The sequence below is a fragment of the Symphodus melops genome, assembly GCF_947650265.1.
Source record: "Symphodus melops genome assembly, chromosome: 6".
In the NCBI taxonomy this organism is placed as follows: Eukaryota; Metazoa; Chordata; class Actinopteri; order Labriformes; family Labridae; genus Symphodus; species Symphodus melops.
The window spans coordinates 26,242,184-26,266,436 of NC_136696.1; the positions used below are offsets into that span (position 1 = coordinate 26,242,184).

General features: G+C 41.3%; 1 protein-coding gene across 3 annotated transcripts in view; it reads left to right on the plus strand.

Moving 5' to 3' along the window:
• LOC306825972 (alpha-1,3-mannosyl-glycoprotein 4-beta-N-acetylglucosaminyltransferase C-like) overlaps positions 1-24,253 on the plus strand; it is a 35,386-nt gene that overhangs the window by 9,022 nt on the left and 2,111 nt on the right. Inside the window, exon 3 of one of the 3 annotated variants that reach the window (XM_079346973.1) lies at positions 9,620-9,702. The exons of 1 other annotated variant lie outside the window; for it this stretch is intronic. In XM_079346973.1, the coding sequence (XP_079203099.1) occupies positions 9,641-9,702 (62 nt within the window). In that variant the 5' untranslated portion in view covers positions 9,620-9,640. Of the gene's footprint in view, positions 1-9,619; positions 9,710-24,253 lie in introns of all 3 variants that reach the window. One more of the 3 variants, XM_079346975.1, reaches the window with a different exon arrangement.

Sequence of the window (24,253 nt, forward strand, 5' to 3'; positions counted from 1 at the left end):
GCCTCTTGTGAAACTACACGTGTCCTCGTTTTATAAAGCCTAAACAACACGGTCAGATTTGCCTGTAAGAAAAAAAAAAAAAACCCAACAGCGTGGTCAAAATTCTCTGTGATGATTTTGTTTGCACAGACTTATGAGGAGGAAACATCTCCTCGACACAGTCTGCTTTGAAAAACAGAAACTTTATCCTCCAACAGCGATGTCAGAGCGCTAAGCTGCTTAGCAGGCAGAAAAAGCCGCTATTTCGGTTTGCACTTGACAGCTCTAATCTGGTGCTGAAAAGAAATCGGCTCATAATTGTGTCTTCACTTATTCAATCTTCCAGTATTCAGTTATCAGCACTGTTGTGACGGTTGCAATTTATAGAGAGGGGACATCAACGATCATATATTCAAGAAGGACAAAGCATTAATTTATACACGCGTACTGTAATTCTTCACGAGCTATCATAAGTGTAGGAGAAAGAACGGCATCTCATGCATGTCGAGATGCAACAACAGCAAGATGATTAATTCTGCAAAGAGCTGCAACATGATCAAGAGGAAAACGCCTGCAGAATTATCCATGATCCCAAAACAGGAACATTGTTAATAATTGAGAAATATGACTAAAAATAGGATTAATGTTGCATGAAATAATATATAAGATACCAATGTTTGTAAAAATGAGAAATTAGACGAGTTGACCTTGTTCAAAAAAAAATCAAGGGAACTGTTTGCAGTAAAATAATCAAGTGTAATTTAACGAGCAGTCTGTTAGGAGGCCAACAAGAGCAACCAAACTGCAACAACCGATCCAATTTACACGAGGAAAAATGTGTGGCGATTCAAAAACAACCCCTAGAATTTTTTCCACAATTAATTCAAGTGGTCTGATGTGAGAACGCAGCAGGAGAATTCACCTGAAGCCAATAGGAGGGGGAGTGACGTTTATATCCCGTGACCGCCGCACGTCACCACGACGACCTCGAACGCAAACTCAACAGTACAAATGTGTTAGCTTCAAACTCCGAATGAGATTAGAGCATCTTTTCTTCACTCATTGTGATGTTGTTGAAACAGGATGTGGGCAGAGCACAGGGACTAATGGGATAATGGCCAGAAAGTGAAAAGCTTTTTTATTTTACTGGAGGAGACAAAGGGATTGGTCAACAATCGGTAATGTGTTTATTGATTTTCTCTGAAACAACAGCAACAAAAATAAAGGCTGAACTGACCTCCTGGTACAGAAAATACAATAATCATGGATCTCAGTTTTCGGCCCGATAGTTTCAATTCTGTTTTTGTAGTTTTAAAAAAATAAATTAGTAAAACATTTCACTTTAACACAATAAAATATCAGAGGTAAAGGAGCCCTCTCAGCTTTTGAGTATGGAAGATGTTGTGGTTTAGGAGTGGCATGAAAAGTCGTGAATGTGAAATTATCGTTTCGTACAAGTTGTTTTTAATATTAGAAAAATATAATTTCTCAGGTGTTTTTAATGAGCGAGAGAAAATTCTTGTCCGTCTGCATCCTTTAAAGGAGCAATATGTAACTCAGACACCTAGTGTTTAAAATGGGTACTGCAGTCTAAATTCGGAATATTGGGGAGAGCTGAAACTGAAACCGGCACTTCAACACAGCATGTTTCTATGTGATCATATAATAAGCTCACTTTATCATTGAATTCAGTAGATATCTTACATATTGTGCCTTTGAAATTGTTCTGCCGTACATTACTTGAGTATTTTTCCATGTAAGAAAAGCTGACAGAAAACACTGCCTGACTAAGACGAAGCAACAGCCACATTTCACCATCCCACATTATAACTATTAAGCAGTGTTATTAAATCATATTAGCCTCTTAGAAGCTCAGTAATCACTAAGAGTGTCTTTCATTTGCAGCCAGAAGGACAATCAGATGGGAGCTTATCAATCCTGCGTTTATATCAGCGACCTGCTGAAGCGTGAAGAGCAGCCGAGTCAGATTCCCGACACATGCTTCGTGCTTCACTCAGCACCCGGAGTCAGATCAGGGATTATTTCTCCAATTAGGCAGGAGGAGACGCTCCTCTTCTTTGACACAAACCGAAAGCCCATCAATGATTGGATCAGATAAACATTTGACATTCAGAGCTCGCTTTTACTTTGTTTTGAAAATCCCCGAGAGGATTTCATCACAGGCTGCAGGCTGCATGTTAGCGGGCTCTGAAATTCAATTCTCCTCTTTCCCCGAGTCTATCTGCGGTCAGACTGCGCTGGTCATACTCCGGATGTGGCGAGGTGTCTTCACAGCTTTGTTTTCTATTCTCAGAGGCGTTGTGCTAGATCTTGTTTCTCTGTATCTTTAGAAATGAGTGGTCTCAATGATTCTTAGATCAAATGAAGCTGCTTTATAATCTTCCGTCACATTTAAAGGGGACACACTTTGAATGTATATTTGGGTACTCTGAGTGTTTATGAAATGAACCCATCCAGTCCGTTGTTTGTGATCTGCAGTAGGTCTTACAACCCCGAGGAAAATCTGTTTATTATGAACAGACAAAATGTCAGCTGAGATGAGACCTAATTTGTATATGAAGGCACAGAAACTACACACTCTACTAGAGAAAAGAAATGAAGCAGTTTCTGAACAGTAGATGTGTTTTTACAGCTTGTTGTTTCGAATAAAAAAAAAAAAACTAAGGCCAGTCAAGTTTTTGTTTGTGTTTGAAAGCAGTGTTTAAACTGCGGGGACATGATGAGCTGTGTCTGTTTACTCTCAGATTAACTTTGAATACACAATAATGTGTCAACAAGCTCTCCATCATTTCAAAGCCTTTGACAAACACAGACGGTGAAAGCCGCCTGCGCCTCTGCGCGGCGCATGGAGGACACAGTTGGCGTATCCTTTGCAGAGCTTCGTACGCTGTTTGCTTGTCAGCTGTTTGAATTTCGTTGGCTTGTGAAGACGTGAAATACCACGCGACGACATTGTTCATGACCTGTTTGCCGTCATGTTCTTGTCACTGTCTCGTGAACCAGCGAAGAAGAAAGGCGATCGCTGGATTTTAATGGTAGATGGACAAGTCAAAGTGCTTTCACACCTACACATTCACATGTTGAAGGTAGAGGTAACTAATCATTAGCCTACGTTAGAGACCAAACGTACCACATAACAACTGTTGAAATGTTCCTTACCGCATGCCGCCACGCAGGAAATCCATCTAATCATCGTTTGACATTTCGCTCTTGTGATGGATTTAAGCTTGCTCTTCCTGCGAATGGGTCTACATGTTGTTGTTTTTTTGTTTTTGTTTTTTAGCTCGATGAGCCTCCTGAATTTACTCCCATAAAAGCTGTCAAAACTTTCATTTATATTTGCCAACGCAGCCTCCATAATCCTCGACAGGGAAAAAGACAGAAAGAAAGACGGCACGGAAAACACAAAAAAAACCTTAAAAAAACCCCAAAACAATAAAAGACCCCACATCACAAAGATGCCGAGTCACACGGGACTAATGTTACCCCGTAACCCCTGTGTTTGATGAAATATAGTGGGTAGTGGTGAGTGGCAGATTTGCACAGGCTTAAGATCACAGACAACCTCCGCATTTATTCCAAATGACACTGTAAGAGGTCCCCAGGTAATTACACTACTCCTGTGTGAATAAGCCTAATGTCATTATCATCGCCCTCTGCTTTATCTTACAATCACAGTTCTAATGGAGAAAACTCTCTGCATACGTGCACACTGCACATCTTCCTGAATCCCATCACACGGGACTGTGTGCATCATCGTAGGACTGCCTGCCACCTAACATTTTAAACGTGGTTTTACATTAAGCTGTGATTTGCTGCAGGATTTAAATTTGGATTAAATTTTAAAGAAACAAAAAAAAAAAAAAAAAAAAGGCTTCATCTAAAAATAGATTTATTAGAGCAGCATGCATGTTTGAACGTGTAATAAACCTAAATTGTCAGTTTGGTAATTGCTCAGTGATGTTCTGTGTGATTTGTAGAACAAGTCTTTGAGTTGTTGTGTGTAAGCTGAAGCAGAGAATGAGTCGCTGCTGTGTTTAAAGTCTCCCAGCAGGCAGCTACATACAGCACGCCGCTCCTCCAGTCTTAATAAGCAGAGCCTGTCTCCTCTGGAGGTGGCAGGCTTGTCAGGCGTCCCCACAGTTTGAAGACCCGGTTTCAGAGTTTCCTGACAGCAGCTTTTGATCATCGAGGATGGCTGCAACCTGCCACACAAAGCATCCAAGCGTCATCTTTCTACGAGCACACGGTCTCCGGCTCACCTCTGCCTGGAACATCTTGAATGTGCAGAAAGATGAAAAATCCCACCAGACCACACTCGCAGTGATCAAATGTTCTTTCAAATTGGTTTTTTAATACACGTATCACGACGATCCAGTTTTCTTAAAGTGAGAGTCCCCAAGAAATAATTTACATGTTGGCATCTGCTGTACATCAATATAATACAAACTAATATTCTTACATAATCAACAACACAATCTAAGGCACTGAAAAAAAACCAAGATTTGATTTAACCTTCTACACTCAGCCGAAGTCTGATAAATACAAAAGCTGGAGAAGAAGAGGGATATGAGAAGCATATTAAGTCTAGGAACAAAATGGGAATTGATCTGTTGAGCAGAGGAGAAGACTGTTTACATGTCCCGCAGTGAACTGTTCGACCTTTGCTCAAAGTAAACCGCTCATTATTCTTCGCGGCAGGCGTGCAAACCCTCAGATTGGAAATTATAGCGACTTCAGACGGTTTAGAAAGTCTTAATTGATGAAGCGGAGGTCGGAGCAGAGGTCTTCTTTCCAGCCTTGCATTCTTTTCTCATCACATCAGCTTCTCCATAAAAACTAACCACAGAGAGAGTTCACGACTGATGAGCGCTCAGCCGACATGATGGGCTCCAGCTTATCAACGTCCAAATTATCAACAATGCAAAAGTCACTTTTCATGCAGACTGTCACCTTTTTAACTCTAACTGCACCAAATTGTTGGCTATCAAAGCTGCAGCCATTTAAATAGAGTTTGATTGATTGAACGATTGAAAGTGACCACAGTGACTCTAAAGAAAAGGCGAGTGGAATAACAAAGTTAGTAGGAGTCATCTCATGGGAATCGAGTATTTTGCCTCCAAATTTCCTTTTTAATTCACACAGTGGATGTTGATGTTTTAAGACGTGAACTCTTCTTGGTAAAGAAAAATACAAAAAAACAAATCAGAAATATTTCCGCAGCACATCCAGAAGAATAAACGGAGGCTGAGAGCTTTCCCCAACTTATCCTACTAACAACACAACAACAACTCATCCAGAAAAATGAGCTCTTTAATGGCTAAATGTACATTAGTCTTCTGCAGCGTGGAGGCTCACCGCTGCTATTCTTCATATAATTAACTCCCAGATAATGTAATGAGCTTCACTAATTGAAATGTTCCCTCTTAATAATTGATCACAGCTTTAATACGCTGAATTCCAGTTATTAAATACCTACTTTATGTAAATGCAGGACTATTTATGTGTCACATTTGTGATCTTTAAACGGTGTTTATTCTTTCCTGTATTAACTCAGGTTATTTTCGGAAACAATGAAAGTATGTGGATGAAATTGGATTGTTGTTTTTTTAAAGCTTAAATCTTATTGTCTCTTCTTTTTTTCAAAATCTAATTTAGTCTCGTCCTATCTAATCCAATCCACTCAGATTCTATCTAATCTAATATAATCCCTCCAATTCACTGCAGTCCTTTTTTTGTAAAAAAAAAAAAAAAATCTGATCAAAATCCTTCGAGTGACATTTCAACACACGTAAATTTCCGCCTTTGTTACAACATGTGAAATGAAATGAAAGTGAGGGATATACTGATTTAACACAGGTTTCTTACATGTCTTAATGGGTTGATTTTTTTTCCCTCCAGGATAGAAAAAAAAGAGCTTCATTATGGCAGTCAGAACCTTTTGTTTGATCGATAATGAAAGGATTTCTGCAGGGCAAACAGAAGGACATGAAGATGAAGCGATTTCACAACTTTAATTTGAGCGCCAACGTTTACTCATGGCCTCTCAAAATGTAATCCAAGGCCGACCAGCTTTTTTGGGAACCTACAACCGACTAAAAACTGGGTGCCATCTGTTAAAGAATACTGTGACATTTGTTTGAAAATCTTACTGACCCTTGGTGCTCGATGTGACATTTTTCTTCAAGCTTTTTAGAGACCAAATTTGTTTTTTTGGGGGGGGGGCAGGGGATTTAACACTGATTTATAAGCACTGACCTAAAATCTTCTCAGGCAACTTATTGAGAACAAAGACAACAACCCTGCTCGTGACTTATGTAAAGGTCACATGTACTGACTTTTAATACATTTAAATAGAGCTCCTGAAAACATGTCTGTTAAGTTACTTGCCAAGAATCTCTGATCCTGATTATAAGCGTGAGCATATCATAAAATGTTCCCTCTGTGTCTGTAGCTTTAAATGCAAATAAACTACCAGCTCTCTGGACTGCAGTATTAATTTTAAACGCTCGGTGTCAGAGTTACATTTTGCTCCTTTAACCTCGAAAGCTCCTAACAGCAGAACTCTGCTCTCATCAATACATCGTCTTACAATGAGCTCCAGCTAATCCAGCCACGTGATCAATAAAGCAAAAGTCACTTTTCACAGAGTTTTTATCTCCAACTACGCTAAACTAAAGGATTGAATTCGAGTTTGATTGACTTAATGATTGAATGTTATCAAGGTGATTCTAAAGGAAAGTGTGGAGGACAAAGTGTGGAGAAGTCATCTCATGGGAATCAAATGTTTTCACATAATTTAATTCAAACTCAAACTGTGATTATTGAAATGTTTATGTTTTGACCACACTCGTCCCAGCTGACTGAATGATTGACATTTCCATAAAGATTTTCTGCAGCGTGGCTTTTAAACATTAAACTGCATCAAAATGTACAACAACGTACACGTCCAAAAATCAAAAACAGGATAAAACAGGACAGCCCGATCACACAGTTACACGTTGGAACTGTCAGACTTCGTAACAGTGAAGCGGTAAAAGACTGTGTTACTCATGAAATGATGCTTATTTACATCAAAGTGAGATATTAGAGAATAACACGAGTATGGGTTTTGCTGAAACAGGACATCTTCCAAGAGAGTGAGCCAGCCTCTCGCTCGTCTGATTGATGAGCCTTCTGGGAAACATCATTTTGAACTCCCGGTGATCTCCAGAGGATTTATTAGCATCCTATTATGTTCGTCTTATAGTAGCAGCTTCTCGCGTTCGCTCTTGGCAGCCACCTGAGTAATGATGGTTTTGTTGCGCTGCACTCTCAGTCTACATTCCCAACACAAGCTTTTCGGGCTGGTTTCCAAATTTCTGCTCCTATCTGATTATTCGGATCAGTGTTTCGGGGCTCTGTAATAAAATGATCATATTTTAAAATGAGCTGACAGAGATGTCAGGGAGAGTTCAGAGGGTGAGAAAAGTCAGCCTGCTGCCAAATATACATCCATGCTGGTGATAACCAAAGTTATCATCACATTTCACATGAAGACAGATTGTTTATGAAAACAGTTGTATTTTCTTCCACTGTGAAATAAGTACAATGAGTGAAACGACCTGCAGGATGGCTGCTTCAACTCATCAGCTACTTGAAGCTTAGTTTTGTATTTGCAACAAAACAAACCAGGGTCAGCAAGCAACAGCTGTTCCCTTTTTAGGAGAAAAGTTAGCTACCACACTTTTTAATTGTCCAATGTTTCCGCTGTGAGTTCTCCCAAATGCACGAAAATCCAAATGAGCGTTTGAAGCATCAGACAGATGCTTGATGAGTAAAAGCGCAGCACACGGGGTATTTTTTTTTTTGTGCTCTGACATTGATGTGCGGCAGCGCCGAGTGCTCTCTGCTGACATCACCGGCGCTCTTTTCCAAATGTTTGTATATTCCCTGTATTTTTTCCTGCCTACAGATCGTGTGTTGTTCCTGCATCCTCCTCGCTCCGTGTCTGAGCGTACGTTCTGCATTCAGGGTGTGGTCGATTTGACTGACAGATGGGTGTGTTGTAGATGAGTGTTTCAGCTCCAGCATCCATACATGACGATTGCGATTGGTAGGTTCCCCTCCTAGGAAACCAGTTGATGACATCACTGACATTATGTCCATATTTTACACAATCAATGGGACTGATTTGCTTTTGGAGCCTTGAGTGATTTAAAGAAAAGTTCTTGGGACATCGAAATTTAGCAGCTTGTACGAACAACACACCCCTAAAAATATCTGACAATGCCAAGGGGCGCTGCATGTGAGAGAGCAAAAATATCAACCTGCTTTTTTCTTTGTTTCTGCTCTGTACAGTTTGTCTATATGCTGTTTAATCTTGCCTTTATATATTATATCTTCTTGTACATTTTGTGATGATATTAAACCAGAAACAGTCATCGACCATCCTCCATGTTCTTTTGCCACCAATGCTTCAGAATACCTCATCCTACTTAGTGCAAAAATGTGTGAAAGTATAAGAAAAAAATCTGGATTAAAAAAAGATTTCAGAACAGCTGCAGCTCCATCAAACTAAATCTTACAGTCCTGATCCTTCTTGAACCTTTAAAGACTTTTTGTACTGAAGCCGAGGGCGTTAAACTGTCTCCCCTGCATTTCTGTACTTACTGTTGTGAAAACATCGACATGCACAATAGAAGTGATGGTCAAATGATTTGAGTCGTATGAAACTTAAAATCTTTCCAAATGTATTCAATCAGTTCGGAAAGTTCCACGTTTCCGTGTGAAGCTTTTGTTGGAAGTATTTTTCTAGTAATGCTTGAAAAATGGAGCACACTATTCCTCTCCGCTGAATCTTCATGTGCAGTGTCACATGTGGCAGACGTGCTTCTTTTTTTATTGTCCAATGGTTCACTTGCTGTGTCAAATCATCTCTTTCTCTTGCAGCACTAATGAGGGGAAAAATATGAATTTGGACACCTTCAGCCGTGGTGTGAATCCCACTTTGCTTTCCTAAATTATCGCGTTTCTGGATCGTCGCCTCATGGAGGAAAAAAGAATGAGAAATGTTATTTTAGCGAGCATCACAGCCGCAGAACTGTGGGATGATTTTTTGCAGCAAGCGATGTCGTTTTAGACTCACATAGATTGTCTGGGTGTCTATGCCACTCTGCCACAGACGGATGTTTCCATTACATCTGTCACCATGGAAACCAACATCATCTCCCCCATAGTCTGTTGAATCTCGACAGCTCATCTCCCTGTTTTCCCATACCAAGCAGCCACCTCTCAGTATATATATCTATATATATTTTTAAAAAATGAAGCCAACGCTGAACCTAAAACAAATGCAGTTCCTAGAGTGGCCACTTGAGGCAGGCTCTGAATGTGAGTGAATCCTCATTTGGCATCATATTAATTAGCCCATTAAAAAATAAGTTGGAAAAGGGATTTTTCATACAAAAATTAGACCATAAATTGGTTGTCTGTAAAGTCGTTTAATATGTTGAGTTTTCAGTATAATTACTGACATTTCTGTACTCACCATGGGTTATTAGCTTGTTCAGAGCTCGTGTTTAAAATATATTTTGTCAGCCAGTGCTTCGGTGACAGGGATGTTTTTGGACTTTTCCAGTCGAAGCTGTGGTGGGCGGTGATGAGAAGACTTTACATGCACTTGACGGCCACCTGCTGCTCTCTCACCAAAGATTCAGGCAAGTGAGTGGTGAGTCTGCCACTTTTCCAACAGCTCTCTCCTCTTCTTCAGTTCAGTCAGAATGATAATAATTAAAGGAAGGCTAGACATTATATAATAAGTAAGAAGAGTCAAGCTCAGCCTGAAGAGGTGGCTCATCAGCAGCCAGTCTGGAAGATGTCAAGTGACTGAGCAGCTCTTAGGAGCCGCCATCACAACAGCTCAGTCCTCTTTATTTTCAAGTCTCCATCTTTTTTTTTCATTTTATCTATTTTGTGTTTGTTTTAAGTGCATGACATAAAAAAAAAAGGAGTTGGATCGACCTAAATGCTCTTGACTGGAATATCCAACAGTATTCCTGGAGGTCAGTGAAATTAAAAGCACATCTTAAAAAACAACTCAGAAATGGAGGAGAAGTCAATAAAGACAGCACAAAAACTGCCTAATGTTGTCAGTTGGCAGATGTGCAACAGCGAAGGAGGATACACAGAGATGACCATTTCAAGCCCACATACAGAGAGTAGCAGTTGTCAAGGCGGGATGTGATGAAGGCATTGATAACGAGATAAAAAATGGACGCTGACTGTTTGGCACGATGTCTTATTTTCTCGTCCCCCCCCCCCTCAGCCCCTCCCTCATATGCTTCCTTTGGCTCCGGAGTAACAAACGAATTCCAGGCTTGATTTATGCAGTCAAGAAAGAGATGAGTGACATCACGGTATAATAACATCCAGCACTTATCCAGACGATGTCCCATACATGTACCTCTAGAAAATAGTGCCGAAGACACTGTGCCTTTCACGTTTCTCGCTGGATTAGCCTTCTTCCTGCACACTGAGAGAAAGTGATGGGCTCTGAGAATACTTAATGACATCTGAGTTTTCCTCTCAGGCAGTTTCATTTCAGATGTGAAATCTTAGTTCCCCCTGAGGGTGGATTGCACACATTTTGCATTTATGCAGCGCACATTGTCATGCGTTGAGAGTGACAAATCACACGCGTCTCACCTTGGGGCATTGTTGACTTCTCACAGGAGGGCTGTTTGTTATTGAAAATGTGCTTCAGACGAGCCTGACACTTCCCCGCTCCCTCCCCCCTCAGGTGCTTTCTTGCTGATAGAATTTTATTATTGGAAAGTCCTGGGTGATATCATATCCCTTCGTCCTATTGCCCCGCAGCGAGTGAAACGCAATAACAGGAGAATTGATTATACGTGGACCACAGAGCAGCACTCAGAAAATGTGTTTACTGTAGTCTGCTTTTTGGACTAAATGCCAAGAATCCTCTCGCAGCAGACGCTCCTCTGCATGATGAATGATTAACAAGGTCTCCATCACTGGCCTCAAAAACACATTTCCATCCAGGTACATCAGCAGTGTGTCAATCGTTGAGCAGAGAGAAACCTCAGACCAAAGACTAGAGACTGAAAAGTAGAAGGTGTGCAAGCTAAAAGGGAGAGTCAGTAGCATCGTTTGTTGAAGCTGGGCCCTTCCTCTTGGGCTCATCGCCCCCAGAACTGCATGCCCACTGCAGCACAGAGTTTACGTGTGCTGCATTTACTTACACTGCAGGCTACCTGAGAATTTTAAGAATAATTTTGTAAGCTGATAATTTGCAAAACTTGCACAAGCTTACCACAGGGGTTTAGCACCTGTCTGTCATACAGGAAGTAAGCCTTGTTAACTGGTGACAAAAGGCTGAGCCCAAAACGCAGTTACCCTAAGTTAAGTTAGTTACATTTCAGGCTCTAACAGTCCCACTCATGCGTTCACAAGTTGAAGCTAAGACAAAGTTCGATCCACTCAATTTTTCCAGCTGATCTGTCGCAACCACAATATTCACCAGTTTTAATAGCAAATCTCTGAACTGTATCAACTCCCAAACTCGCCTGTCATTGGTCAGGGAAAAACACATCCGCTCTCCTCCCAGAAACGTCGCGAGCCGATGTAGGAATATAAGAAAAAGCTACTGACTGTCTTTAAATGACCTACAAGGAAAATAAATATGATCATAAACAGGTAAGAGTGTGAAAATGATTCTGACCTCAGTGACTAGTCAGAAGTATTCCTGATTGGTTGCTAGAAGGTCCTTAGTAATCAGAATTTCTACTATAAGGTGAAAAATATATATCTCTAATATAATGCATATATACATGTTATTAATGTCCCTGCTTGTTACAGAAATGTTTATATGTGTTAATAGTATTTTACAAAACACTCTATTCCTTTTAATGGATGAAAAAGCAATCTTCCTCCTCTGCTGGCTCAGTTCACCCCGACAAACACTCACATGCCGTGTGTCTCTAACATATAAACAACTTTTACTATCTGTCAGAGCACGCCAAGTGAAACCAGCGCCGCTAAAACTTAATGGAGCTGAAACCTTTGTGAGAAACAGCAGGGACAAAAGTGAGAAAATGCCCCCTGCTTACACAGGATATCTGTAGCCAGGAGGTCGCTGCAGACAGCCAGCTGACTTCCCCTCAAACATAAAGCGCTCATCAAAGTCATCCGAGGCAATTAACGTTTCCAAGGTGACCACGTTTCTTAAAATGACCCCCACACTGCCCACGTCCTGTCCGCCGCTTCTCACACAAATCAGTCATTTTGCAGTTTTTAGCTCGGCTTTGACGTCACGTAACTGTAGCAAAAAAAAAGAAAAAGGTCTGAGTTAGTCATCGAGCCCCGACACAAATCTGAACACTACATGATAATCAGACAAGCTGCTCTAATCCTGCCTCACATGTACAACGTGACACATGATGGCAGATGCTAACGATCGAAACATGCGCAGCTTTTAAAGCCACAGAGGCCTTCTGATGGTGTCATTAAGGTCTTATGAAGATGTGCACTATAACACACATACATCAATACTTACTCGACAATGAATTAACTTTAATCCCATTTCGAACGAATTTCATTAAAATTGCACAAAGCCTTTCTGTGACTGGGTTAAACTGGGCGTGGTTTAGTACCTTTTTGCAGATTCTTCATATAAATACAGAATCTGCTGGAGCAGGTACTGGTGTCATTTCCAACTGATGTGTGTTAAAATCTGAAAAATCATGTTTGATCAGGCGGCCCTTTTTGATCAGCATGCTGATGCTCTCGCCTGCTCATGTTTCTTTTTGCTAAATTGAAATCTGAGTTAGAGATGATTAACACAGTCGTATCTTCCCGGCTTGATAATTGTAGTTCTCTTTTCACCTGCTTCAATAAGTCCTCCCTCGACCGTTTACAAATGATTCAAAATGTTACCGCAGGATCGTTAACGAGGCTCCAGCAGGTCCACTCATCTTGTTTTCTCTGCGTTAGTTTCCAATGACGTTTGGTTGTAAAGTAAAGAACATCGCTACGTACTTCAAGATGGCCACAAGATGAATGTGATGTCTGATCCTGGCACTCTATTTCTACAGCATCATGTTCATGTTAACAAAGAACTGGGATGACGTTAACATGCATCTCTGACCTGATCCAACCCTGCAGTAACAGTAGAGAGTCTTCTGACTTGGCTCTACTTGTCGTCCCTCATGTCTGAATGAAAACCAAGCGTGATCGAGCCTTTGAATTTTTTGGTTCTGTGCACATGCGCTCTGTAGCTTCTGATGCTTTTGAAGACAGTTTGCGTAAATCTAAAGGATAGAAATGTTGATTTACCACCAGATTCAAATATCTAATTTCATTACTGGACAGAGTGAGATACAAAAAAAAATTGGACAGGCATGTTTGGTCCCCAGAGGATGAAGCATATCTAAATTTTGCCGTCCCCTGATCCTTCATCTAGTGCTGCCTGTAGCTGTAAATAAAACAGACTTCTCAGGGCTGCTAACCTGAATCACAGTTTGGAGTGAGACTAAGTAAATAAATCCTGCAGTAAGCTCGAGCTCACAGAAATGTTTTTGTAAGGCCTCTGTGGTAAAGCGCTTGCTCCTTCATGGGGATCGATAAAAAAGCTTGAGCAGCAGCTCCGTCGACAGGGACTGGGGTTGGAAACTGGAAGGTTGCTAGTTCAAGTCCCGGTGCAGTCTAAGATTAAAAAAAAAAAAAAACTACAAAAGCAATGTAAGAGTTAACAAACATTTTGGACAACAAGCAGGAAAAATTCCAGATGTTGGTTTTTAGACTCAATCAACAAGTCGGTCCTCCATTCCTGTCGTCCACCTGACTGTCATCGCCGCATGGTTGTTTGTGTTGGCTCCTGCTGCAGTCATCTCGCTTCCTGATTGGCTATTGTTCCGTTCAACATGACAATCCACAGTGTGCGTGCTCGGCTGTCTGTGCTCACCCGACGCAACAGGATTTCTGATCGTAAATATCAAAAATGTTTCATATTTATGATTTCAAATCGCTGCTGCCCCAGTTGTCTTCCAGGCTAATCCCTCGTGACGCTCCTCGCAGCACGAGAACATCTGACAGGAAAACCTCTGGAGCCTCGGGATGATCGGGCCATCGCTGACTGTGGTCGGAAGGGGGGAATTAGTCCCGACTTTCTTGACACGTGAACCGTGCTTTAGATCTCTCTTCCTGAGATTTTAGTTTTTTCTTTTTTTACCCATAAAGGATTTTTTACTTCACATAAGCTACTGTACTTATATTCTTGTGTTTATTCCTTTTCATCAGATCAGCACGTGTATCATTCTGCGAGTAAAGATCTAGTTTTTAGGTGAGAAACAGAAACCGTGTGCTGCAGGTTAAATTGAAGCGGAGTGATATAAAACAATGATGGGAGCTTTTAAAAACAAGCAGGGACATGTTGGAGATTATTACTGTAAGCACTCGTAAACCTTGAAGCAAAATCAACAGGCTGTTAGCACATTTTTCTCTCCTTCCCCTTTAACAGCCACATCCCACAGGATCTCCCTCCAACCTTTGAGGGTTCTTCATTACAGCTCTGGCCCACGGGCTCAGTGGCTAACAGAGGAACAGCTCTTAACAAATTATTAAGGATTGCAGCTGTAAACTGTGTTGAAAAGAAGAAAGCATATTGAAAACTTGCAGCAGTTGTTCCTACCCGAATGATGCTTTTTACCCCACTAACGTACAAATCAGGCCCCTGCAGCTGAGCGTTTGCTTCATGTGGGTTTTCAAGTCTTGTTTTGATCGCTGTTCTTCCCCTGATATCAAACGTTAGAACTGACGCTTGCATCATTGCCCCCCCCCGCTGCGCTGCCTTGTCTTCCCTCGGCTATAAAAGAAATCACTTTTGTCACAGGAAAAAAAAATCCTCTTTCCCTTTCTTCACTGAACTGTTACAGCTTTGTGTTGAGAGTGTAAATGAGAAAGGAAATACGACTCATCAATCTTTAAAAGGAATCCCACCGATCTCCTTTACAGTGAATCACAGATCCTTCTTTCTTACCGCTCTGTATAGCCAACCATACAGTGAAGTACTGATGTATTCCTTCTGTTATCACTAAATTGAATCATCTTTTCTGCCCTAATACAGGGAACTTTGATATTGCTCTCAGCATGCATACCATGGATGGCATGTTGTGCAAAACTGAAGTCAAAATACTCCTGCAATGGGCGTTGACATATTATCTGCAGGAGCTTGGGATCCAGCGCCCGGCCTTCCGGTTTGGAGGATGACAAACTCCAACACTGAGCCAGTCTGCAGGAGGCTAATCTGTAAACAAGAGCTGATGACTGGTGTGTTTGAGAGTTAAACTTCAACTTCAAGCATCAAATAAGTACTTCAAACTAAGACTTTCAGAAAAGGGAGCACTCAGAAATCAGCAAGAGAAGAACGATGCTTGAGAAGTGTATTTTAATTTTGTAGTCAGTTGAGCTGATGCTGCAGCCTGTCGTTAGAGGGAGTTCCTACGTTTGGGGCTTCTTTTTATTCAGCCTATGGTGCATACACAGAAATAGACATTTAGTTAAAACAAGGACAGCAAGCTGAATAAAGTCCCCGGCAAATATCCAAGTGGAAAATGAATCGTATCATTTCGTATTGTAACATATCTTCTCTTATCTTATTGTTGACCATTTTCAGCTTTTCTTTTACACGAGTCAATTAGATGAATAGTCCATTACTGGAGGGTAAGTTTGTTTGTGCACCTCTACCGAGTTTTTCCCTATTTGGCTGAAAGATGTGCATGATTTGTGGTGTGTCAAAAACGCACAACCCCATTGTTCTTCAGAAAACACTCAACTCAGAACAGCCTTCGCTTCACTCCTCTCTCTGCTGATCGCGTCGCATCAGCTCTGCACGCTGACAACCAAACATGCAGCGTGGATGAATATTTGGCAGAGGACTTGCAGCCGCGCCTGTTCCCATGTATTTTTAATGAGGTCTGCCCCTCTGGTCCAACAGCAGGAAGAGGGTAACTGCCTGAACCCCCCCCCTTCCTTTCCCACCACCTTGATGAATAAGTAAACACATCGAACCGGGCAGAGATGCAGTGAGTAAAACTCCCAGTTGGAAGCAAAAACATTTTGCTTTCTTGTGGAAGAAATGCTGTTTACTCGCTGATTCCACAACTCGCTCTCTCTATTAACATTTTTTACTTTCAGTCTTCATCCATGCATCAACTTTGACTCCAGTCAGTGTCTCAATCAAATTCAAAACCATCCCCTATGAACAGTCTGCACGATCTTCCTTCAGCCTTAAAATATGGCTGTTTAAACAGGGTTTTTTTATTTTGTCCAAGTGTGTGTGTGTGTGTATTTTTATTCGTCGTTTTCCTGAAAATGTGCTACATGAATAATTTCAACCCTTTCGAAAAAGGGTTTTAATCACACACGTATCATAGTTAAATAGTTAAAGGCAGAAAGCTTCACTGCTCCAGCGAGCGCGCTCACTAAGCTCTTTGTTTTGTTTTTTTTAAAGCATAAACTGTAGCCTCTTATTCAATTATACTTTGGGTATTTGTTCATACAGTTAGCTTAAATTACAAACATCATTTAGAAGTGAGGATAATTAAGAGGAGGAATCCTCTTTTTCCAAATCTGTCTTTAATTATTAGTGTTTAAAGATGGCCTTTTCTTATGTACTTGACATTAGCATGTAGTTCAAAACATTTCTTCATTTTCTCTGAAGTTTAAACAAATGAATGAAGGACATCACTGCAGTCTGCCCTCCATCCGTACAGGCGTTCACCGCTCTCCAGGTCGCTCATCATGTTTCCATATTTTTTATCTTAAATAAGCTCAGAGCCGAGTTTTATCGAGTTCTGGTTGTCATGGAGGGGATTCATTGTTGTGTTTTTCAGTTGTTTTTTGTGTGTGATTGTTTTACAGGTGAAGGTCTGCATGTTTGCAGGTGCTTTAATGGAATCTGTTGGACCAAGTTTTTTTTTTTTATTAAAATCAAACCATTCATAAAGCCTTTCATATTTTTCGTAGTGTGTCTACATGATTCAGAGTCTGTTCAGTTTAATCGGCTTCTTATTTATTGAGAGATGAAGTCAATCACAGTGACTGCAGTGTGTGTCAACAGACCACTGTGAAAATAAATACTCAAGGTCAAAGTCGCTCAATACTGTTCAGTTCAGCCAAATTAAATATATTTTTAAAAGTTCATTCAAGTCAAACCAGTGGAAAACTTTTAAATGAACAGAAACACAAAGCCCCATCAAGGACACGCAATCAATAACTCTGCTGCTGCCGCACAACCACAAAGACCCTCGCAGCTCGGCGGGGTCCACGTGGGCTCACGGACCGCCTGCATGTCAACACGCACATGAACAACAGTGTTTACCAAATGGCTTCATTGTTCAACACACAGACTTATTAAAATGGCATCTCATTAGAGTATTCATTCTCTGAGAGAGCTTCATTATTATTCTGCGTTGCATATGGATTCGCTGGGACCGTAACATCCCTACATATTCATACAACAGGAAGCTTAGAAACGGTTGGGAAACGAGCCAAAGGCTGTGTTGGTGAGCAGACCAACGCTGAATTTCAAACACAAGCTTTTATGCTCTGGATGTAAAACCCGGCTCGGTGTGTTCTCTGCTAAATTCATGAAGTTTCTGACTGTCCGTTCACACTGCTGCTCAGATGCCCCTCTTATCTTTCTGTGCTGATAAAAAAGATGGTTTTTCTTGGTCAGTGAGTTTCAGGGTTTTTATTTAACCTTCGAAACAGCTGTTCAGGAATCTGCCTCACCGCAACATCCTTCAATGGGCTCGAGAGCTTCTTTATGGTGTGTTACATGCCCTCTATAAGAATATATAACATAAACCAATGTGAATCCTTATTCAGGAAAACCAGGCTGGTGGGGGGTTTTTTTCCCACTTTTTGTGTCATGCCGATATTCTTCTTTAAATTCCTGATCACTTAATGATCAGAATTCAAATCTTCCAGCCTGCGACTTGAGACTACTTCAACCCACTTGAGCAGAAGACACTGTAAAAATGTAACTAGGCCATAGATTGTAAGAAAACGTGGATGTCGTCTCAGTGATGCCATCAGTTAGTTCCTGAAAAGATGTTTTGAAGCCTAAAGAAGAGTCATGTGACAAGCATGTTGTCTAAAGTGCTCCTCAAACTCCTCAAAAATCTCACATGAAAAAGGATTTTTGGAGTTTGGAGCTCGAAAGCTACAATTCAGATCTATCTTTACTGCCTTTCAGATGCATCCTGCTCCATAACCTGCGATCAAACTACCTGACAAGAAGTTTCAATTTACCACAATTAGGCCACGATATCAAGCAGAAAAAGTATTTTTCTTGTGATTAATTGTGTTGTTCTCCTTTTTAAGTTTTTATCTCGAGTAAACAAAATAATTCACTTATGATCTCGGGATAAGGGCGCTAAAGAACTGCAAGCACATCGTTGTTCGTCCTGCATTCGACTGTACTCAGAACACTTCAAATATGTCACGGCTGCATTATTCAGATGAACCTTTTGCATTATAATTCTATTGTTTAAAGCATCAGCTCTCTGTAATCAATTGTCTCGCTTGCCTTCAAAGTGCAGATGCTCAGAGTTTGTGATTAAAGGAGTCTTTAGCCCTAAGCAGAAGATAATTCTCTGTTTTTTGAAGCGTGCTACTTAAGAGCAGCAGGCCTGCACTACATGTAAATTGCATCTGGAGTGTATTTACCTTTCAGGTCAAAGACGAACATGAAAGGCTTTAGCAGTCCCAGCGGTGGCAGCCGTAATGAGGATGGGCTCTCCTCAGCAGTCAGTGCTTTGACCCACATTAGCTCTCTGCCCGAGGCCCGCCGAGGCAGGATGGAGATGAAGAATAATAGCTGGATAAAGTGTCTAAGACGCCCATTGTATATTAAATTATATTCACAGAGTTTCACAAGACTCTGAAGTTCATAAACTAGAGGAGATTTAAAAAAAAAAAAAAGACATTAAAGCTGTTGGCACAGATTCCCCAGCACATCTCGGCACTCTGAAACCAAACTGCAAGAATACTCCTGCAGACGCATCATCACTGTTATTGTTCAGGCTGTAACAGTTTTAAAAGACGGTTGGAGGAAGGCCACTTGTTCAATCTGCTTTTATTGATGCAAGGTCACTAACAGAATCCAGGGTTGTTTACAGGGAAAAAGAGAGGATAAATAAACGTTCACAACACAGTTGGCTGTATTCTTCGTGTTCATCATAACGTTCCCGTTTCCAGCTTTAATCATTTTTATGAACATGTGAAACTAAGAAATAAATTTAAAAAAAAAACACTCTTGTGATAGTTTGAGCTGAAGGGTTAGAAATGCTGTTTTAAATACGCTGAATAGTCAAAGTGGATCATTTGAATAGAAACTGGATCCAGTGCTTAAGAGACAAAGAGAGCCATTTGAGAATATCAAACATTGAGCAGTGAGGAGTTATGAAAAAAAAGAAAAAAAAAGAAAACAGAAGCACCAAGGAGAAACCTGCAGAGCCTTTTACAAGCTGTGTTCAGATGAGCAAGGTCGGATCGCGACAGTCGAACACTGAGGGTAAAACAGCTACGAGATAAATGGAAAACATTGAGTTCAGGTCAGACTCAATCAGCATGTGATCAGTTCAGATATTTAATTTAATGTGAATATAACAGAGGAGGAACCAAACAGGGGGAGCACGTCTGTTCTCAGGTTTGTTTTGTGCTGATGATGTATCTGATAACACGGCGACACAAATCATTACGTAAACACAGAAGATTTCAGAAATGATGTTATTGATTTTAAAATGATTTAATTTCTTCCATTAAAAACATATTGAGTCACCGAGCTGTTATCACTCACATTAAAACTGAACCCTGTCTCTGATAGGGAAGTGAGACCAGCTGACCAGAAGAAGAAGATTTACTTTAGTAATCCCGCTGTTGAACATGCTGCACACACACACACACACACACACACACACACACACACACCTGCACAAACAGGACCCAGTGGACATGCACGAATAGAGAGGGGTCTGCCCACAGCGAGCACTCCTGAGCTGGTGGGGTAGTTCCATGCTTTGCTCAAGGGCACCTCGGCTCAGGAAGTCCTTCAGCTACAGTACCAGACAACATTTCCAGACTTGATCCTGACTGGGACTAGAATGGGCGACCCTCCAGTTCCAGAGAGGTCGGACTGGATGAGGGAGACAGTGGCGAAAGGTCGGAGGACTTCACCCTCCTCACACGGGGGAAGACGAACGAACCACTGCATCAGCGAGGCCCTGCGTACTGCACCTTTAAACGTTTGTGTTGTTCATGAAAACATCCTTTCAGATCATAAACTTTAAACGCTGTAACATAATCACCTCAGCAGCTGTACACTCCAATGAATGACCTTCCCTCGGTGTGTTTTGGTGCATCCTCATCTAAATAGCCATTTAAAGCCTTCCTCTTTCCCCGCACACGCACTCCACTGCTGAAGGGCGCTCTGTGCAGGAACGTGCGTTTTTTTTAGATGGATTACTGTACAGAGCTCACAGCAGGTGTGGGGTGGGAAAACAGTCACCACATGGCCAACCTGAGGAAGATGCGTTAACCACATTTAATCATCCAGTCAGAGATGTGAGCCAGCTGTCATGTAGATACATCACTGTGGAGTCTCTGCAGCAACATGTAGCACATCCATCTTGTTTATTGCTTAATTTATTCAGGGAAGGTGTTTTGCTGAGACAGCAGGCTGCGTTTTAGCATTGTGTAAAACATTCTCGCCGGTGACGCTCCCAGTACAACCAGCACAGCCTGCATACTGGGAGAGCTGAGTGCCTTTTGTTTTTTGGAATTTAAAGCATCACTGCTTTATTTTTTAAGGTTCAGACTTTCGAAGGTGATGTAGTTAGTTATTGGATCTTAAACCTGGTGTTGTAGTTGAGACCACGCAAACCGAGACTGCGACAAGACCGAGACCAGGACATGGTGCTGGTCTTGATTTAAAACCCAGAGTCCACCCAGTCTGAGACGGAGACAAGACAGACCGCCGATGTGAACTCCATAGAGGTCTCAATGGCGTCCTCTGGTGGTCAGAGATGTCACATCACAGTTCACATGTACTGCTGGATTGATTATTGCAGGCAGGTGTGGCTGCACTCACAGGTGTGGCTGCACTCACAGGTGTGGCTGCACTCACAGGTGTGGCTGCACTCACAGGTGTGAGGTGTGGCTGCACTCACAGGTGTGGCTGCACTCACAGGTGTGAGGTGTGGCTGCACTCACAGGTGTGAGGTGTGGCTGCACTCACAGGTGTGAGGTGTGGCTGCACTCACAGGTGTGGCTGCAGCAGCTGTTTAAGCCTCCAACACAGATGTTTAGATCTCTCAGATCTCCCTCTGCCATACATCCCTGAACATGTAAGACATGTTTATTTATCAGCTGTGCACGACTGGAGTATTAATTTAATAGTGATAATGTTTGTTTGTTGTTTGGTCATTAGATGATATTACTCATTTGAAACATGTTTGTTGATACACAGAAAGCATGGCTTTGGATGGGAAGTAAATCCTTTAAAACTGCAACCTGTCCTCTCTTTAATTCGGGAGTCTTAGGCGATCATTCTTAGAAACATGAAAAATTTTAATAACCGAGCAAATTCAGTTCCAAGACGACACAGAGTCCTTTAATAGTCGAGAGTCACTGAAGACTGATTTCCAGTTCGCCAACACGACATAAAAAAACCCCTCCAGTAAAAGTCATCTGTATCAACTTCTTCAATGTTTGAAACATTTCTCGTCAAATGAGACTTTTTCACGCTGGTCATTTTAATTATAGGATGTTGAAAAGTCCACAAATGTGCAGAATCCCAGCAGCTAAAGAGACGTTCGATCACAGCTGTAGGTTCTGTTGCATCTTGCTGCTCCTGCTTTTTGAGGTTTCCTGGGATGAGAAAACATCCACATCAGCTGCTCCTGCAAAAGACCAAAGATCCACGCCAAAAGCGTTTAAAGCAGCTCTCCACCCGTTTAACACACAAGGAGAGGAAATGTCCCTGATGATGAAAATGTCATGCGAGGAAAGCTTCCTTGCTTTTGTTTCCAGGTTTTTTAGTTGTTATGATCATTTTCACTCAGACAACTGCAGATACTTAATCACACTCTCCACTTTGGTATCCTGTTATCTTTAATATTTCCTGACAAATGTCCAGGGTCGGTAAGATCTAGGGCCTCGATAAAGTCGAGTTTCAGACAAACGGCAGGACTGCGGTATTAAAGGGAGTGTGTGACTCCTGGCGATGGTCTTAATGTGTAATTAAAGAAAGAAGTAGCACCAAATTTAACATCCTGCACTTCTCCACTTTCATGTTATTAGCTTAAAGCACAATTTGTCCTCCAGCTGATGATGAACTGCACATTGAAGTGGAATGACTGGACTCATAAATGGCTCTTCTGAGTATTAAATTCACCGTTATTCACTTACTTTTCCTGAAGATCTCCCTGTAATGCACACTTGTTCTAATGTGAAGTAGTTTCCTTTAATTCCTCTTATTCTGCAGTGTGCATTCATAAAGCAAACAGATGAGTGGAAAGAACAGAGCTCTTCTTGTTCCCTCTTCTGTATAGTGTATTATTAATGTGCACAAGTCAAGATAAGTGCTCCTATAGGACATATAACAGGGTTTTTTTTTAAGTGCTGAAACTCATTTGTATTCTCCTCTACCTGTTATTATTTTACTGGCTCTAATCTAAAATGACTCCAGTCGTAGAAATGAGCTCACCGGGCGCACACAGGCTGATAATTTGCTGAGGAAAAAAAACAACAACTTGGCAGAGAAGCATTGTAAACAAAAGCAAATAGACCCAACAAACGGAGCTTATTTATTCATAGACGTACCTTCATTTCCATATAAATATACGTGACCTATGGGAGGCTTGTTTGTTGTTTACATTCACTCGGAGAAGGCAAACAAAAAATCTAATTTCTTAGCAGTATTTTCCCGCAGAGAAGGCATGCGGCCATTATTTCTCCTTGTTAGATATTCTTTCATCGCCTCAAAATCTGATTTTGCCGGCTGCCGTCTCAGATAATGGAGTTTGTGTGTGTGCAGAAGAGCCCTCTTTGTGAGGTCTTTCATATTATTGACTCACAGCTGTCATTGAGTTTCCACTTACTCTCGCCGTTGCATCTCTCAGGTGCCACTGCTGAGCTTTTCTTTCTTTTTTTTTTCTTGTGACAGAGACACAAAATGGCTCACTTTCTCTGGCAGATGGCAGATGTTTTCTTCCCCCTAAAATGGAACTCGAGCAATGAATAACACAATGAATAATAAGTTGTTTATTGAGTTATTGGGCCCAGCGGCAGGCGTATGAGCCTATGCAGAGATTGTCCTTGTCACAGGGGAGCTCTGTGGTTGCTCACATTGAAGGTGGCTCTCGTGTGTTACGCACGATCAAAATTAGAGATAGTGCCATGGGACCAAACTTTTTTTTTTTTTTTTTTAGATGAGGAGCCAAATAGGACAGAAAGTGAGAAGAGTAACTCTTTTTTTTTTTTTTATTCTGAAAAACTGTCAGCAGTACGAGTAAATATCTGAGGGCGTTTGTTCTGGATCAAAGGGAAGCCAGACGTGTGTGTTGAGTTTTATATCACCTGGCTTGAACAGATGACGCACGTTTCCCCTTGTGTGTAAAGTTAGATTAACTAGCAAACTGATCCGTTTTTTAAATCTATCCACTTAATCACATGATAAACCTTGAGATCAGTCGTCCGTATGTCCATATCAGCACCGCTGGCCACACCTGTCATCTTGAGTTTCTCATTAACGATGAATTTCATCCAGCTTTATGATTGAGACCTCAAGGCTGCAGCTAATGACGAATGTAATTAAAGCTGCACGAATCAACATTCTTATTTTAATGGGATTTTTTTTGCGTCTGAACAAATGTACTTTAGTGGAATAACACATAATTCAGTGCTAAACTGACCAAGAAAGTTTTGTGTTTCACCTTGTCTGCAGTGGCTGTACTGTATGTTTCGCTTGGCCGCCATTTTTCTCTGACATCATGCTCAGAGTGGGGTGATGATATCATGTTGTTGCGTTTCAGGTCGCAGAAATGTTGGATGCATCGATCCATATGTTGCTTATATAACTTACCGCCTATAGGGGCGGAGCCAATCCTAGCTGTAATTGAGCGAGACGCCTGGAACAACCTGAACACGTCAATCAAAGTGTTTTAACCACTGTGCCATCGTGCATCGT